This window comes from Pteropus medius, unplaced genomic scaffold (assembly GCF_902729225.1).
Source record: "Pteropus medius unplaced genomic scaffold, Ma_sr-lr_union100, whole genome shotgun sequence".
Classification (NCBI taxonomy): Eukaryota; Metazoa; Chordata; class Mammalia; order Chiroptera; family Pteropodidae; genus Pteropus; species Pteropus medius.
The window spans coordinates 4,047,461-4,067,344 of NW_024354911.1; the positions used below are offsets into that span (position 1 = coordinate 4,047,461).

Here is a 19,884-nt window from a genome sequence, read left to right on the forward strand (position 1 = left end):
ATCCCAATAAGTTATGGGAAATGCCACAGTTATGGGCGCAAGTGACAAAGTCTTTATGAACTTTAGAAATCAGAATACTTACCTGATAAAAAGAAAAGTCTATACTCATGTGCTGTCCTATGCCATATGCACCAGACACATTCTCATCAAAAGAGAGGCCACAATGAGCATAAAGGCAGCAAGGACCATGAGCCCACAGCAATATAGCAGGATCCATTTGGGCTTTCCCAACTCTTGGTCAGGATTTCTAAGTATATACACATTTGTTTATTTTAAGTTAAGGTTTTAAAATGGGTCTCCCACATGGTTATGGTGACCAGCCCTTCCTATAACTCAAAATCTGAAAAGGCACGGGCCTTGTGTATGAATAACTGCCGATCTAAAGTCATAGTCTCCATCTGTGTATTTCCTACACAATGAGGACTTAAAATAACAGAGGAACAGCATACATAATAATCAAGGGCTTTGTTCAAAGATCAGGACATATTTCACTTAGTTACAGAAAACATCTTCAGGTGCAAAAATCATTAGAGTTCTTTATGAAAAATTTTTTATTTGTAACAACTTTTGAGAAAAAAATAGGTTACATGAGTTAGGAACATTTCCTTGTGTATTGCTAGCAAGAAAGCTATATTTTTAAGTCACATGAAAAGATTTCAGATGTTTTTTTCTATTGTAGGCTGACTTAAGAAAGTAACAAACAACTTATTTAAATATTGTTTTCATCTTGCTTTTTTTCTTTTATGGAATACCAAAATTATTTTTAAAAGAACTTAGAAATTTTAAGTACATAGGAGCAGAAGATAGAACTACCGAACATTTAGTAATGATGGTCTTGTTAAGTAAAAGCATTAAAAAAAGGGACAGAGATTATCTTTTTAAAAAGAATGCCAAATCTATAATATCATGCAAAGTATCCAGAAGACATAGCAGGCAATACAGAGTAACAATTCTGGGAAACAAATGGAAAAGAGCATTTGTGAAAATGATAAATTCTTTGATTTTTCAGTACCCATAGAAAAATTTACAACTCTATTTACTTCAATAAACTTTCCCATCCAGATGTAAATTAGATGTTCTATATATTTATAGAAATTTTACATTATATATATAATCATTTAAAGATATTTTAAATAAACTACAAAGAAAAAATAATGAATATTTAGTCTTTTATAATAAATACACAATTAGTACATGGATAGTACATATGACTTTATACTCTTTACATAAAGCTTATGAAAAGCATCTGGAAAAATACTTTCTTAACCAACTCAGGTGACTAGCAAAGAAAATACTGGATTCACCAATCATGTATATTTATTGCTACCATCAGTAATCTATATAATTCCTCCATAGAATTGTTTACATGACAGGATTGTTAATATTTTCTAAAAAGTGAATCCGGAATTAATAGAACCTTCCATGCTGAAAGTCCATTTTCCTATTTAAAGCTTGTACCCTAAATTGCTATATACTTTTCCTTCCAGTGATACCCAGGGGGCAGGCCTCATGCCAACATTCTACTTAAGCTGCTGGAAAAAATGCTGAAGACCAGAGATGGGCAGGATATCTTACCTGTGTGAGGTCTGGTCACAGCACTCTCATACAGGGGGATGCCTTCACCCACGTTGTTAAACGCTTTCAAGGTAATCACATAGTGAGAACTGGGATCTGACGGAAAGAAACAAGTCAAAACACTTAAAAATAAATCTCACTACAGAATTTTAAAATTCAAAGGGATCTGCATGATCTTAATTGCAGGGGAAATCAGAAGGAAAGATTTAAAAAACTTACATGTGGGATTATTTTGGGGTGCAAGGAGATGTGAGATATCAGCATACACAGTATAGTAGTCTCCTCTTATCCACAGGGGATATGTTCCAAGACTCCCAGAAAATGAAACCACACATGGTACCGAACCCTATACAGACTATGGTTTCTACTATACATACATAACTATGATAAAGTTTAGTTTATAAATTAGGCACAGTAGCAGATCGAAAACAATAAAAAATAGATCCTAACAATATAACGTATTACAAGTTACATGAATGTAATCTCTCTCTCTCTCTCTGATAAGCGATCTAATAACTGAGATCGCTACTAAGTGACTAATGGGCAGGTAGCATATATAGCATGGACATGCTGGACAAAGAGATGATTCTAATCCCAGGCAGGAGGAACAGAGTGGGATGGCGTGATTTCATTACACTACTCAGAACAGTAAGAAATTTAAAATTTATGAATTGTTAATTTCTGGAATTCTCCATTTACTACTTTTAGACCTTGGTTGCCCATGAGTAACTGAAACTGTGGAAAGTGAAGCCTTGGATGTTGGGGAGGGGTGACTACTGTATAGAAAACTGTCCAGAATTAACTTCCTGGAGTTAGTCCCAGGAATGAGGCTGATCTTGCTTGAATCCACTCTTGGCCTCAACTAGTTGATGGTTTACTGATGTTATTGTATAGTGCACAGCTTGGATTAGAATAAGTAAATAGGATTTTTCTTGTGTTAAAAACCCATAGGTGGAGCTTAGAATTAAACAAACCCATTTTCTTTTCAGAAGGAGGGCAGCAATTAGAACAGCCAAGGTAGAGAAGTAGGAGATAAACTGTTAGCTTAGTAACTGCTGAATGTCCCTAACTCTCTAGGGGGCCTCCAAATCCAGGAACTGCCAAACCTCATCTACCCCTCATGTAGACTTCTCAGTTGGATCAGATATGGCCCAGGATTATAACTGGCTTGGCAGTGATGCTGCAGGAAATGTAAGTTGAAAAGAAATACTCTCTCCATGTTGCTTTTTAGACTCGATAAAGAGTGGCTATTATTAAGTTGGAATAGCATCCATTCTTCCATTGGCTGAGGTAAATCAGAAAGATTCTATTTCATCACATTTCTGACCCAGGCAAAATTCAGGATGGGTACTTCAAAAGTCCAGAGTCAGAAATGAAGATGTGAGCTCCATTAAAGTGTTGCAAGGAGGGGAGCTGATCCATACCACTCACTTCTGGCAAAGTTGGGCAGTTTTCCAAAGTGGCCATACTTCAAGTGGCCCACATTGCTTCAAAAGCTTAAAATAGCTGCTTTCCTAGGTGGCCCATTCTTTAGATACTAATGGACAATATATAAAGGCACCTGGGCTTTCAATGTCAGAATTAACAACAAATGGAATCAATAAGACTTAGTATTTTACTGGTGAGGAAAAATGAAAAGGTGCTGGTTTGGGCAACATGGTAGATAGTAAGGTCATTCACTGAGACTAGGGACAGACGCAAAGCAACCATGACACATTTTCAAAACCCCTTCTATTCCCACTTTTCACTCTTCTTATGTGCTTGCACCCATTTCCTTAGTTGGATTAGCACATATGTGCCGTCAAACGCAAATACATATCTCTAGTCCAGACCTTTCTTTTGAGCACCGAACCTCCATGTTCAACTGTCTGGCATATTCACTTGGATGTCTCAAATCTCTCTCTCCCCACTTCAGATGTGCCCCAGTGTTCCCTAGTTCACAAATGGCACTATTATGTGCCCTGCTGCTCAAGTCAGAAGCCTGGGAGTTACTAAGACCTCTCTCTCCCTCCTCCCCTATATGCGAATGAATCTTACTGATTCAAGTCTTGTTGCCTCTCATCTCTCTACCCTGTTTTCTACACTCCATCTCTACCAGCCATCTCTTGGTTCACTGAAGCACTATGCACCTCCTAACCGTGGGCCTTAACATCTGCAGCTGTTTCCCAGGCTGGAGAAACATGTACCCTTCTTCTTTACTGAGATAATGCCTATTCATCTTAAAGGGCTCATCCAAGACTGGATTAGCCTCTCTAGTTACACAGCCTGTAGTACCCCACCTCTCTTCCTCAGCACCCTAAACAATTTCAATTATTTCAAAATTGTATTATTTCTAATAATTGGGCTCATGTCTGGTTGATTCTCTACTGAACCTCTAGCATAGTGTGAGATACTGTAGGTGTTCATTAAATATTTGCTGATTGATCAAAAGGTTTGCAGAAGATACTAACTTTAATTTTGATTAAATTATGATAGAATATGGGCTATATCGCAGTGCAGATATTTAGTAAACAGATGTTTATATGGATCTGAAGCTCAGGGGAGAGCTAATTTAATTAATAAATGAATTCCTAAATGTATTTCTCCATTCTGACTTTCTTATTTTGTTCAACATTATATGCATCTTAAATATATCTGTGTTGACTGATATAGCTCAAGCTCATTTTACTTCATGCAAAATTAAATTTTTTTTACTACTTCTCACTGTGATCTGTTTACTCTCTTCACACATGAAGTGCTCCTTCTCATCTCTTGTTTTCAAACGCTATTCTGACTCAGTCTTTCAAGTTCAGGTTAAGGTTCTCCTAGACTGCTCTAGAGTGCTTTACTAGCTCTCTCTTCTCCAACCACACTTCACTTCATCTCATTCCATTGGTTCTTGTATATTACTTTTGTTCTACTAGACTGAAAGCACGTGACGGTCAAGGACCATGTACTGCTACACTGCAAGGATTCTCCTTTCAGTAGTTTCATAAAAGAAACAGTAGGCAGTGGGTCAGCACAGAGATATTTTTATCCTACCAACAAAGCTCTTCTTTTGCTCTCTCACAACTGCCTTATAAGAATGTTCATGTGGAGAACATGTCCTAGGTACCTGTGCTGTTTCTTCTTGAAAGGAAAGAGAATGGCTACTTCGTTTTTGAAGCATGAAATTGCTGCTTATTTTCTACCAGAAAAGCTAAAGGTAATTCATTTGCTAGGCACCTAAAGTTGTTAAGAAAGATATTTACAAAGGAATGATTGAATTAAAAAGTTGGTCCAAGGCAGATTCTGAATTAAAAGATAAGTCTTAGAAAGATCTCTATAATGATAATCCAATTTGGAAAAAGTATTACACCTAACAAAATTAATTCATTTTCTATTATAAAATATTATCATTTATTTTTTGCTTTGTACATCAACTTTGGGATATAATTAGAATATAGTAAAATATGCCCATTAAGTGTACAGTTTGTTGAATTTTGAGAAATATATATACCTGTGTAATCACTACCACAATCAATATATAGAATATTTCTAATACTCCAAATAGTTCCCTTGTGCGCCTTGCAGTCAATTCCCATCATCCTTGTTTCTTGGCAACCACTGATCTTTCTTTGTCGCTATAGATTAGTGCTGCCTATTCTGTAATTTCATAAAAACAAAACAACATGTACTTTTTATGTTTAGCTTCTTTTGCTCAGCAAAATTCGTTAGATTTGTTGTGTGTATCTATAGCCTATTCCTTTTCTGTGTTGTGTGTATCTACAGCCTATTCCTTTTCTGTGTTGTGTGTATCTACAGCCTATTCCTTTTCATTGCTGAGTAGTACTCTATTGTATGGATATAGTACAATTTACCATTTACTGTTTACCCCTTTTAGACTACTATAAATAAAGCTATTATGAACAAGTCTTTGTCTATATACGTTTTTCTGTCTCTTGGTTAAATATCTGAGTGGAAACATTGGGTGTGATCAACTTTTTAAGAAATCTCCAAACTGTTTTCTAAAGTGGTTGTACTTCAGTAGTGGTTGAAGCAAGAGTTCCAGTTCTGCATCCTTGCTAATATCTGGGAGTATCAGTCTATTAAATTTTATCAGTTCTATAGGAAGTGTAGTCGTATTTCACTGTGGTTTTATTTGCATTTCGCTGATGATTAATGATGTGGAGAATCTTTTCACATGCTTATTGTCTTCTTATGTATCTTCTCTGGTACACTGTCCATTCAAATCTTTTGCCTAACTTTTTTAATGAACTGTCATCTTCTTACTGAGTTGTAAGGGTTTTTATATATTCTGGACTCAAATTTTTCATCAGATATTTGAATGATGAGTATTTTCTCCTAGTCCATGGCTCGTCTTTTTATTTTACTGGTGTCTTTTCAAAAATGGAAGTTTTAAACTTTGATGACATCAAATTTATTAATTTTTAAAATGTTATAATTTGTGCTCTTTTGCATCCTAAGAGATCCTTGCTGACCCCAAGGACATAAAGATTTCTTCCTGTTTTCTTCTAGAAGTTTTATAATTTTAGCTCTTGAGTTTACATCTGGTTTTGTGCACAGTGTAAAATAAGGGTCAGGGAAGGTTCTTTTTCTTCCTCGAACAGATATCCAATGATTCCTACACCTTTTGTTGAAAAGACTATATCCTCCCACTAAATTGTCTCAGTATTTTTGTCAAAAATCAATTGACCATATACAAATGGATCTATTTCTGGACTTTATTCTGTTCCATTAATCACCTACCTTTATACCAATACCACCACAATGCTTTAATTATTGTAGCTTCATAAGAAGCCCTGAAATCAAGTAGTATGGGTCTTCTAAACTTCATTCTTTTTCAAAAATATTTGACTATTCTAGTTCCTTTGATCTTTCATATAAATTTTAGAATAAGTTTATCAATTTCTACAAAAAAGTCTACTGGAATTTTACTTGGGATTGCATTGGGGAGAACTATCATTTTAATAGTACTATCCTCAATCCATGAACATGGTCTCTCAATTTATTTGTCTTCTTTAATTTCTCTCAGCAATAATTTTCTAGTTTTCAGTACATAGATCTTGTACATATTTTTAAACTTTATTCCTAAGTATTTCATATTTTTTGATGCTATTGTAAATGAAACTTATTTTAATACCAATTTCCAACTTATTGTTATATGAGAATACAACTATTCTTTACATTAACCTTCTATTTTTTGACCTTGCTAAATAACTTCACTTAACATTTAGTAGCCTTTCTTGTAGATTCCACAGGATTTTCTACACCAGTAACAATGAGCCAGTAAAGTACTCAGACATTGGTTTCTAATTACCATTTCCCACAAAAGAAACCAGGATTCATTGGGAAATAGATGATTCAAGGACTAAGGCTAGGAAATCTGAGATGAACCTGAAACATCTTACTGTGTCAAAAAGGAAGAAAGTGCTCAAAGAAAGATGGGAGATGTCAAATGGACAGAGGAGCCAATTATAAAGCCACTGGCCATTCTACTATGAAAAAGTAGGAAAGCTCTCCCCCTTATTAAAAAATGCTAATAAATGTAGAAGATGTAATAGAATTAGAAAATCACCATTTGTGAAACATCACAGTAATAACTTAAGATGCTAAAACTAGTAAGTGAAAGTTGGATAAAAAACAAAATATTTACAAAGACTCACAGGATCTCCCCCACAAGGTACATATTAGTTATAAAGAAAATAATAACTTCATAGTAGAGAAATATGGCAGATATCATTTTAAGCAAATGATTAAAGTTAACATCACTAGTGACAGGCTCACCTGCGCCTCCTAATGTGATGCACTGACGAGAACACAATGCGTCTATGCTATTCTTTCCTAAAGGGCATAAGCTGAATGTATGAGGAAATATTAGACAACTCTAAACTGAGAGACATTCTACAAAATATAAATGATCTATAATTTTCAAAAATGTCATAGTCATTAAAGTCAAGAAAAAAACCAAAGAACTGTTCCATATCAAAGAAAACTAATGTGACATGATAACAAAATGCAACGTAATCCTGGAAAATGTTTTTCTTCTATCATAAGGGACATCAATGAGACAACTAGTAAAATATGAATAAAGTCTACAGATATCGTTTCAGTGTTAAATTGCTAACTTTGATAATTGCACTGTGGTTATGTTAGAAAATGTCTTCGTTTTTAGGACATGCACATTACAGTATCAGTGGATAGAGAGGCATCATGTCCAAATGGTTCAGAGAAAAAATATGTACATATAGGAAAACAGGAATGATAAAGCACATGTAAACTGTTAACAGGTAAAGGTTAACTTTGGGGAATCTGAATGAAGGATATACAGGAATTCTTTGTACCATTTTTGAAAGTTTTCTATAAAAATAAAATTATTACACAATAAAAAGACAAAAAGAAAGAAATCACATGTGCAATTACTTCCTCAACTCGGCACACATACCCAGATTGTCGATGGTGTAATAGCGCTGTTTATAGTCTACTTTGATAGTCTGGGCATGTGGGCTGCCAATGCCATATCCAATGGCATAGCCTCTCACCACAATGTTCTGGTTCTCTGGAGGAGTCCAGCTTACTACGATGCTAGTGACAAGCGGGCGGACATGCAGAGAACTAGGCACTTCAGGAACACGAGTTTCTGGGAAAGAAAGGAGAAAAGCAAGATGAGCTCCATCTTCCTTTAGAATATTTCACCATCCTTGGGGAATGGTGTGCAGTCTCATGCCAAATGCTGTTTTTTCCATTATGTTTAAGAATTCAAAGAGAACCTGTATGGCCCATGGTTTTAATGCATTCTAAGAGGAAAACAAAAACCAAATGGCCTGAAACACAAGATATTGCAATATTAATTTGGAAGAGAAGACAAAGAGATCCAAGAACCTCTGCCCAAAGGAGAAAAACAAATAAATTGCCTTTCAATAGTTACCCATTCCTCTTGATCCCACACCTGATTCCCAAACATACCCGGTGAAAGGAGAAAGGCAGAACACCGATTAATTAGAAGCCTGTTGTCAACAGGTAATCAAGTATCATGTTACACCATGTGGTATCAATTATTTACTCCCCTAAGTAATATGATAAGTCAGAAAATATGAAACTTTAGAACCACAAATGGATTTAAATAAAGAGGCTTTTAAGCCTCTTTTAAAAGATGCCATCTTTTTAAAGATGGCAATTTACAGTATCTTTCAAACATATTTCAAGGCATAAATTACTACCTTAATTCAGAAATTAGTAAATCAAGAATTAGAAAAAGTACCCAGGGTCTTTTGTCTCCCAAGTGCAGCCCTTGTCTCTGATAAAGGTATATATACACACCCATATGGAGTTACTCACTGAATAAACAGGTGAGCAAAAGGGCAAGGTGTCCAGAACTAAGGGAAAAGGGAAACCATAACTGAAATAAAGGCACGATTCATGTGGCTCGACCTTAAATTTCAGATCATCCATCTTCTTAATGGCCTTGGTAAAAAAAAGACATAAAGCACCTGTACATTTTTATTGGTTCTGGTTCTACTTAAAGCGACAGTTCTCTAACAGTCATCACAAAACAACAACAAAACAAAAACAAAAAAAAAACCACAGGAAACTTGCCGCATTACAGGAATGACAGCAGTATAATACATGAAAGTTCATGGATTTAAGCCATGTGCACCCCAGTCTGTGGCTTCCCAGTTCAACTCACCTGACTACAGTTAGTACCTAGCCTGTGCCAACCCTGCCAATTATTGTTCTTACCATCTAAGTCACTTTCAAAAGTTTCAGCAGACAGCCAGTCAGTGGCCGGGCCTGTGCCATTGACTGTTAGAGCAGCCACTCGAAAATTATATTCGGTCCCCCGATCCAGACCTGAGATCCAAACGACAGACAAAAAAAAAAAGGCTGAAACAAGAGCTTTGAAAAAACGAAAGATTAATAATCTCTCATTAAAGTAAATATCTACCAACTCAGTATACAGCTACTATCTTGATAAAGTTTTAGGTAAAGTTAATACCAAATAAGCGATACATAAATATGGCATGGCACAGAGGAGCTCTCACATCTAAAGTAGAGGCTGAAGCCCACATGATCCAAGAAGAAAACAGAAATTAGCAAAACTCCTAGATTTCAGATTTTTTTTTTTTAAGTTTGAAGGCAGCTTAGAGATCATTTAATACAATCCCTTCATTTTGTTACTCAGGAAACTAAGGCCAAAAAGAGGCCAAGGTTAACGAAAGAGTTTATATAACAAAGGAACAAAGTCAGTTGGTCTCAGAAAACACCAAAGACCAGGAAAAAATGCAAAGATATAACTCCTACCATATTACCTCTGTTCTCTGAGCCATGCCATAACCACTTTAAACACTTTAAACACCAAACATGGCCTAGAAATCTATTTCTCAATAGCCTATATGTCTATATATATATATATATATATATATATATATATATATATAGACATATATATATGTTAAGTAAAAGTGGGATAAAGCCTATTACGTAACCTTTCACATTTACTATCCGTTAATACAGTACAGGATTTATTAACATATCAAAGGCAACAAAGATTCACATGTAAACGTTTACCCCGAAAAGTAGGGCAATGGTCAATAGTATGGTCAGCTAGTCATATACTCATAAATCCAATTTTTCTTTTTTTTATTGTTAAAAGACACATAAATTTCCCATTTTAAGCATTTTTAAGTGTACAGTTCACATGCATACATTTTTAGAGTGCTTAAAATACTAGATATTGTGATAGGTCTTATTAGGGTGATGAAAAATTATCCTGCCTCCCCATATCCAAATATTGGAATCTTTGGCTAGCAATATAGTACAGAAATTCCAAAGAGAGAGCTAATGAGAACTTGGTCAGAATAACCTCTGGTCAGTTAATCCTGTTACATGGTGTAAGAGGACAGATGGGAGGTTCTGCTCTCTGCAGTCCCATCCTGAACCTGTTTCCCCACAAGAAAGCAAGAAGCAAGACAGAAGGAGAAACAGAATGGCTAGGCCCACGTCAGTTTACCTCCCTGTCTCCTCCCTGTATATACTGAACCAGAAAGAGCCAGAGTGGACTGTCCATGTGTTTATAACTGTTAAAGGACAGCAATCTGGACTAACAGCAAACATGGCTCAATTGAGGGTCTGCAAGATTATCATTCCCGCCCCTTTGGGGAGAGTTAAAACGTTAAGAGCAAGTGAGAGGGAAACACAAGCACATGCAAGTGAGAGACCCATGTGTAAAGAGGCTTAGAGTTCCTCCTGAAGTAAACTACAGAGTTCATACACTAAAACTAAGGCGCGCAATTAACATTATAAGGGTATGGGAGAATGTGTTAAGTGCTATATAACTGGTACAAAAGGAAGAAACAACAATTACTTCTCGCGAAAACTTAAATCATATAATTATTGTTTAGTAGGGGATCCTGGTAATCCATATTACTCTCTAATACTTATCAAGCTTCAAGGTAATACTTCGAGAGCAAAATCTCCATTTTCGCCCACCATTATATATATACCAAGTGCCAGCACATACTAATAAAGTTCAATAAAGTCTGCTAAACTAATGAAACTAAATATGATTTTAAAATGTAAGAATTTTCTTGATAAAGAAAGAGCTATTTTTACCAGGCACATGGTATTTTCCTTATATAGCAAATGTTTCATTGAGAAAATGAATAGTCTCCTCATGCGCAAGGACTATATTTTATTTTGATGTTATTAGCAACAAAAACAGTGCCTTATATACAGTAAATATCTACTATTAAATATTCAAAATAAAAGCCTATGGGTGAGAAATGTTATTTATTTGTAGTTGGAGTAAAATCAGAAACTGACTTTTAAGTACACCTGTGGGCAATTTTATTATAATGCTCCTTTTGTGAGATTTCTCAGCAACACCCATGGCAGCCATTTACTCACTACAGCTGACAGCTGCAGGGTTCATGTGAAGAAACCAGAAGACTGATGCTACCCTTGGAGACAAACATTCACCTTCTCTTATTTTGGAAGAAGCAAATCCTATCTATGAGGTGAGGAGTTAGGAGAAAAGCTTGCGGGATTACTAGAGTACAGTGGTTTCACTGTCAGTGGCTCTCTCAAATTTTAGTTCTCCTCTACCAGCTCTGCTAGGAAACTCCAATAGGGTTTCTGAGGGGCATCTGTCTCTATTCTTTGTAGGCACAGTTCCAATATCCAAAGGGCAAAAAGTACTTCATCTTCCTCCCACGGTTCTCCTGAAAAGCGATTTTGTTCTTCTAAGCCAACTGTACTTCCCCTATTTGAGGAAGGAAGAGGGGGATACTCTGTCATCTATAGGGGGACTCCAAGTTAGAGATTAGGATCCATTTTCACCAGGTATGCCACTTGCTCTGTTGCACATAAAGAAAAAAACCATACATAAGGAGCTATCCTTGTCAGAATTTTCTAAAGCGTTATTGTGTCCATAAGTAGCAAGAATGATTATTGCATTGCTATAGTGATTTGCAAATGTTGTTTCAGGCCACATATACACGAGGTGTATCAGCATTACAAAAATAATTTTACAGACTCTGCTACCAACAAGCTTTGCTTATATAACTTTTTATCCTTTTTTTCAGATTATAAAAAGGTAATACATATGTTCAAAAAAGAAAACATGGAGAATACAGAAAAACACAAGTAAGGAAATAATATTCAGATACAATCTCACCACTCAGAGATGGGAGAACCTGTAAGAGTGTTTTCCATTAATTTTTATCAAGTCATAAGTAGACTGAACCATTACAAATTCTTTTGAATCATTTTTACTTTGCATAAGTCAACAGCTCAGAGCAGTCATTTAGACTAGCATTAACTCAATGTCTGAGACAGACACCATCACCTAGCTTTTGCCTGTATGTAAGCAGTTTACCTTCAATCAGCTGAGACAGCTGTTCCCCATTTACAAAGGTCTCAGTAACATCACTCTTTCGGGAGGCCTTTCGGTAGCGAATTCTGTAGCCAGTAATCTGCCCATTTTGTGTGGCTGGAGGAGGTGGCTGCCAGTGAATCATTACGCTCTGGGAAAGACAAGTTTATCAGGAAAAGACAAATATGTGAAAAGCTTGGTCCTAACTGTTTTACGTACTGTTATCTGGAATTCACTGTGTAAAGAGAAGGAACAAAAAGGTGCAGGGTACTCAGAGTTTTACTAAGTTAATAATCACTCAAAAATACTTTTTAATTTTAAAACTCCTAATGATCACATTGGAAGATTATATTTGCAGGCAATATACTCTGGACCCTTGATCTTCTGGGTGCTTTGCCAGAATGAAGACACTGGGCAAGTCTCAAAAAAGTTTTCACAAGAAAATGTAAGGTCAGAGGCACATGGAGTAAGAAGTAAACTATTATTAGGTGTAAGGTTCTCTTTCCATTTCTATTATGGAACCACTGAAATACTGAAATTAGACAATTTCTGTCTAAAACTCTTCAAAAAGGTGATCATTTATTAACAGCTGGTTGTTTCTTAAAGGAAAAGGATTATAATAGTACTTTTTGAAAGGACTGAAAATCTCAGTGTAGCCCAGAAGTCTCTGGGCCTTTCAGGGGCATACATGCCTTAGTGTACAGTCAACTCGATTAGGAGGGATGCTTTCAGCATCTGCAACCATCTGTCAGGTTCACAATGGCCTCATTTCACAGGAAGAAGGGGCTATGGCTCACAAACAACTTACTTCTACATTCTGGTTCTGGACCATTAAAATCTAGAAGGTAATGATTTACATAACAATAGGAAAGTATTTACAGAAAGGCTAAAGTGATGTGGACATCAGAGAAAGCCAGTAAACAGAATAAACTGGATTTGGTTTCTAAGCCCAGCTTTACTGGCAAATGTAATATCTAGGTTACCTTATTTTCTGCTTGCTTGTTTTGATGTAGAATCTCTCTCTCTATAAGCCTTTCTGAGACTTAATATTAGTAAAAATGAACAACAGCAATATAAAGTTTTACCTTTGAATTTCTTACTTCTACGGACAGATTCTGAGGAGCAGCACTGGGAACTAGACAGGCAAAAAAGAAAAAAGAAAAAAATGTTTTTTCCATCACCCACATAGCATCCATCACGTATCATCCATGTCATTGTTCTTGGCCTGACTTCACACAAATGCACATCTCAAACACTGATTATACAACCTGGAGGTCTAAATGCAGCTGCCAGTGCCCTCGTGCTGACAGTAGTGTGTAGATAAGGTGTGGCCATGTTTGATTCATTTTAAAAAATGAGACACCTTCACATGTATCCACCAGTCCCAAGTCAGGTTGTACCTTTGAGAAGTCAGACACTTATCTCAACATGGATGTCATAGTAACTCTAAACTTTTCTAGACCCCAGATACATTCTGAACCTTAAATGTATTTTTTTGATTATTCTTGGTGATAGCATATCTGTATTTTGCGGGAAGAGCCGCAAATTTTCTGAAAACGAGTTTAATGAACATGGCAAGTAAATAAAGTGAGTAATGTCATTATAAGTCTAAAATGGGATGTACCTAAATCAGTGATCTTGGCTTTCTTATGGAATTCCAAAACTAACTATGAAGGCAGTTCCCAAGTAAAGCAAAGAGATATTTAAGCAATGACAGCTCAGTAGTGACCATATGGCTCCCCAATGCAACTATACAGCAGGAAACACTCATTAGGATGTAAGAAATTTGTGACTATTGTTTGAACAAACAGCTGCATAACTTTAGTTCCTCACATATTAGAACATAAGACTGGGGTATATCAAAGTTATGGTCCACACACCCTCCAGCATCCTGCTCTGTAGTAACTACAGCAAGCAAGGAGAATTTAAGTAATCCTGATTAGTGTCCTCTCCACTCACCGATCACTGACTTTAGCAGCTCTCTCCTAATCCATCCACGGAAACTTCTCTCTCCTTTCCTCTGACATTTGATGACCAGCTATATAACTAAGTGCCCACTATGCTATAGGCTTCTAGAGGACAGAGACTATCTCTTGCTCAGTGTTGTATCTTGTACAAAGTACCTCAGGCCTCAACCCAGACAGTCAGGCACAGAGGGTCTGGAGTTTGACTTAGGCACCTTGCTTTGGAAAAAGTACATGAATGGTTCCAATCACCTCTGTTAAGAACCTCTGACTTAGCTACAGAGGCATCCAACATAGCTGTTGCTGTCTTCTTCATAATCACCACCATAGCTAAGATTTGCAGTGTGCTCCTACATGGCAGGGACTCAATCCTTACAACAGTCCCACAAAGGGCTGAGTTTCCATTATTAAGCCCATTTTGTAGATGAGGTTCAAATCTCTTGCCTACAGTATTTGTTTTGGCTAATTGCAGGAACCAAGATTCACCTTACACCCAAGTGCTGCCCGTAACTACCACACTCGGACACCTTCGGTTCCCTGACAGTAACTACAGTTGGCATGCCAATCCATTTAGTGCAGTTAAAATTGGCTCACATGTAGATTTCAAAGCCTGCGTTAAACTACTTTTCCCTTAACTTTTCTCAAAAGTCTTGACCAACTTATGTAGTTGGCTTATGTAGTTGGCTAACCAAACTACAATCTGTATTTATTTTTCAGAACTTTTTATCCTGAAAAATGTCAAGTACACAGAAAAAAGTGGCAAGAATACAATGAAAGCCATATATATTCTTTTCTTGAATTCACCATTAATGTTCTGCCACGTTTTATTTTTCTACTATATTTACAAACACAAACACACACACACACACACACACACACACACACACACACACATTTCTACATATTGTTTCTGAGTAATCTGAGAAATAGCTGCAGTCACCACAATACTTCACTACTAAATACTACAGTATGTATCTCCTAAGATCAAAGACGGTCTCCAATGAAACTATAATGCAATGATCACATTCAGAAAATTTAATCTTAACGCAAAAATATTACCTGACATACCTAATATTTAGTACTGCCTAATACTATACCTACCTGACATTAAGTAAATATATCAAGTGTCCTTTATTATTATTTATTTAATCCCAGATCCAGGAACCAAAGATTAAACCTGCTTTATCTCATTTCATGTGTCTTTTACTCTTCTCTAATCTAGATTCTAGAATAAGTCCCTAAACTTTTTTATTCATGAAACAAATAATTTTTAAGAATTCAGGCCAGTTTATTTGCAGAATTTCCCTCAATCTGGATACATCTAGTTGTTTCATTATGATCAGATTCAAGTTAAACATTTTAACAGGGATACAACATAGGTGAAATAAGGTAATTGTGTCTTTCCCAGTGCAACACATTAGGGCACACATGATTTCAGTCTGCTCCCTTGTTGCTGATGTTACGCTGGACCATTTGCTTAAAGGAGTCAAACTACAGCTTTTAAAGTGTGCCTTTTATATATAAGGGGTATATACGTATACAGGCATTTTTTAGGAAAAGATATTTTTGTAACACATTGAATTCGGCCGAGTTTCAGGAAATAACATATACACTTACTAAGTCCAATGAACTCTGTTATTCTAAAAATATATATTTTTAAATGCTGGCCTACTCAATCTCTTTGGAAGCTGTTGTTTGAAAAATACTGCTCTGGGTATTGGCTATATGCATGTAATTTAGCTTAGAAATTCAGTCACAGGTAAGAAATGAAACTCCCAAAATGCTGAGCTATTAAAAAGACCTGTTTGGCATGCAAAGATGATTAAGTAGAGCAAGGTAGCCTTCCCACAGCCTTGGAATAGTCCGTGTTATGAACAAGCAATGCTATTTACTTACACAAAAGACTCTACTAAAAAGGAAAACACATTACCAGTCACCATCATGTGCTATGCTCTCTCACTGAGCAGTTATAATAACCCAATGAAGTTGGCATTATCTGCATTTTACATTAAGGAAACATGCTCAGAGATGTTAAGTGACTTGTCCAAAGTCACACTAAGAGAAAAGGGTACAGGGATTCGAACAGAATCTTCTTGACATCAAAGCCCATAATCTTACTAGTATGCTACCAGGGATCCCAAGCACAGTATTTTGTTCCAAAGGAAGACTCACCATCTGACAAGGTTTGAACGGCCACATCTTGTGTGGAGACTCCAGGACCATGTTTATTGTAGGCCACCACTCGGAAACTATACTCTGTATATTTTTTCAGCCCATTAATGGTGTGAGAGAGACTTGAAATGTCAACATCCTTGAATAAAATAAAACAACTTATATATACACAACTCACACAAGAAATGCTACAAAGAATTAACTATACAAATTCTATATCTGACAATGCAGATTTTATCCCTTTTACAGAATGTTATTTAACAGTCAAAGTAGACTAATGATAAACATGGGCAATTTATTGAGAAATATTGCTTGATGTTTAGTGACCCTTGCTGATAAAAACTACAGAATAAACTTTGGCACAAAAAAATAGACTGTCAACTTTTCATCTCCTATACTTCTTTTCTTCCTCAGATTTCTAGAGACAAGCAAATACTGAGTTTTGGAAATATAGTTCAACTCTACTATTCCAATCAATGGATTGAAAAATGACTTCATGTAATAACTATGTGTGGTGTCAGATGGGCGCTGGACTTATCAGAGTAATCACTTTGTTAGGTACATAAATATATCTAAATGATTACCTGAAACTAACATAATAATGTATGTCAACTGTAACTGAAAAAAAATTTTTCTTATACCTGTTCTCTATCAGTCCCTTTTTCCATGTAGTACAATTTGTAATTCTGAATTTCCCCATTGCCAGACAATGGTGTTTCCCAGGTGACAGTGATGGAAGTAGGTGAAGTTGCATATGCTCGGATGTTAGGTGCTGGCCCAGGGAGCTGAACTAGAAAGAAAATTTCAAGACAGCAAGATATAAATGAAATTTACTGCATTCCTCAATAACCATTCTCAGCAAGAATGTGATAATGACCATGTTTAAAAAACAATGAAAAACTAAGAAAACAATTGATTTAGGATAATATATAATTCAACAAATTTCCCTTTTCATGACTTAAATTAAAAACAAAAATTATCTGTGAAGTTATCTCAAATTTTTTTAAAGAAAAAATGAACACTGTACAATTCTTGTTATTTATAAAACCTTAGTTTTGCAGTGGGACTGCAGCACATATATATCCACCATCACAAAAAGACAACCTTTTTTTGTCAGGCACTAGGGACATGGTGATGTAGACAGTCCCTGCCCACAAAGAACTCCTGAGCCAGAGGGTAGTCAGGTATAGAAATAGTTACAAATAATATCCTAAATGCTAACAGAGTTAGGTAACAGTCATAACCAAAACAGAAAGAAGAGAGCACACAATTCTGTTTTGGGAAGGGGTGGGTAAGAAAGAGAAAGATTGGTGAAGACCTCGGGAGCAAGGAAAATGAATAGTTTTCTCAGATACCAAGGAGAAAATTATTCAAGTCAATGGAGAATAACATGTGAGAAGACAGTGTTATGTGGTTCAGGCTGAGACAGAGTGGATGCGGGAGAGAAGATGCTGAAAAGGATAACAGGAGCCACATAATGAAGGACCTCTAATGCCCTGCTATGGACTTTGGATTACCTCTTATAGGTGTTAATTACTGAAAAAGTATGAGCAGGAACATGATATGACATCAGATTTGTGTTTGGAAAGGACACGTGAGCACATGCATGGAAGAAAAACAAGGGAACAGAACTAGAAAAAAGAAAAATAATTTTAAAAATAGCTAACATTTATTGAATGCTTACAATCAATCCAGCATTGAGTGTTTGACTTGTATTTAAATTACATCTATTTAATTTCTGCACTAACTCAAATGAGACGAATACTATTAATGTCCCCATTCATAGATGAGGTTCAGAGGTTAAGAACCATTCCCAAGCAATGAGAAGTCACTGAGTGGTAGAGCCAGGCATTGAGCACTTTCTGATTTTAAAACGTGAACTCATGAAGATCTAGTTAGGAGATTATCAGAACCCCCTCCATAGGACATATGTGACTGGAAGACTCGATGATTGGTTGACTGATTCACCATCTGGCTTGAACTCTTCTAATGGCTCACATACCCTTTTCACTATGTTCTTTTTGTCTGACTGAAGAGTCAAGCCCCAATTTATAGACAAATCCTTGGGTGGATGCCTATTGCTTACACTTTAGACACTTTAGATTTGAAAACTTCTCTGGTGCTCGTGTTTCTCCAACAGACATCCATTAGATTTAAGAAAAGGGGAAAAAACTTAACAAAATGTAAAATAAACTGGTTGTCTTCAATAACAATAGCACCACAGCTTAAGATGAGTTTTGCTACCAAAGTAGAGAAACCTGAATATGGTTTATTCTGACAGTTATTTACTCTTTCTTAGTCATGAATTGTGTTATTCACTTAATGTTAAGAGCATATTTTGTGCAGCCTGACAGGTGGGATTTGTTACACTTTTGCTGATATGGAAAACTTTCCTCTTACTTGTGAAGGAGGAAAGAAAACAAAACAGTCCCATAATTCCCTTGAACTCACATTCACTGGCTAAACATAGGTAAATATGATCCCAAAAAAGGCACTATTAAATTCTTTCATTTCAGTTGTACAGTGGCACAATAAATGGAAATTTTGAGTTGGTTTTTAAAGCTAAATATGTAAAATATTTTCCAAGGGCTGACGCCAACACTTATGCCTCCCCAAAGAAAAATTCTTCTCTTTTGCCAAAACATGTTATAGTCAATATCCATCCCAAAAATATCCTCACCAGAATCTGTTGCCCCTTCCATCTATATTCTTATTTAGCTACTTTCTTTTCTTTTTAGATTTCACCCTTTTTATTCTGAAATTTTATTCTTTAGAGACCCAGTTCCAATAATTTTTTGCTTGTTTTCCACCATTCATAATATAAAGTTCATATAATAGAAGGAAATGTGTCCCACTAATTACAATGCTTAACACATTTCTCCCCGGAAATATTGTCTTGCATGATAGTGTCCTTCTTATTTATTTTTTTTGGATAAAACATTGTTCCTTTATTTTTAATTTATTATTATTATTAGTTATTATTATTTTCGGTGACATTGGTTAATGAAATCCAGTAAGTTTCAGGTGTACAATTTAACAGTAAGGCATATATATATATTGCAGTGTGATCCCCTCCTATAGTTAGATTTCTTTCTGTCACCACATATTTGACCCCCTTTACCTTATCTACCTCTCTCTTCCCTCTTCCCCCTACTCTCTGGTAACCACAAGTCTACTGTCCATATCTATGAGTCTCTGTTTGTTTGTCGTGTTCGTTTGTTGCTTTTAGGTTCATATCCCATATGTAAGTGATAACATGTGGTTTTCAACTTTTTCTGTCTGGCTTATTTCACTTAGCATGATTATCTTGAGGTCCATCCA

General features: G+C 36.0%; 1 protein-coding gene across 7 annotated transcripts in view; it reads right to left on the bottom strand.

Annotated features, from left to right (window-relative positions):
* Positions 1-19,884, bottom strand: part of NEO1 (neogenin 1) — a 222,214-nt gene that overhangs the window by 29,801 nt on the left and 172,529 nt on the right. For all 7 annotated transcript variants that reach the window (XM_039856685.1, XM_039856683.1, XM_039856681.1 and 4 more), the window contains exons 10-16: positions 17,205-17,353; positions 16,564-16,702; positions 13,513-13,562; positions 12,431-12,578; positions 9,295-9,405; positions 8,000-8,194; positions 1,576-1,671 (exon numbers count right to left, since the gene is read on the bottom strand). In XM_039856685.1, the coding sequence (XP_039712619.1) occupies positions 1,576-1,671; positions 8,000-8,194; positions 9,295-9,405; positions 12,431-12,578; positions 13,513-13,562; positions 16,564-16,702; positions 17,205-17,353 (888 nt within the window). The remainder of the gene's footprint in view (positions 1-1,575; positions 1,672-7,999; positions 8,195-9,294; positions 9,406-12,430; positions 12,579-13,512; positions 13,563-16,563; positions 16,703-17,204; positions 17,354-19,884) is intronic.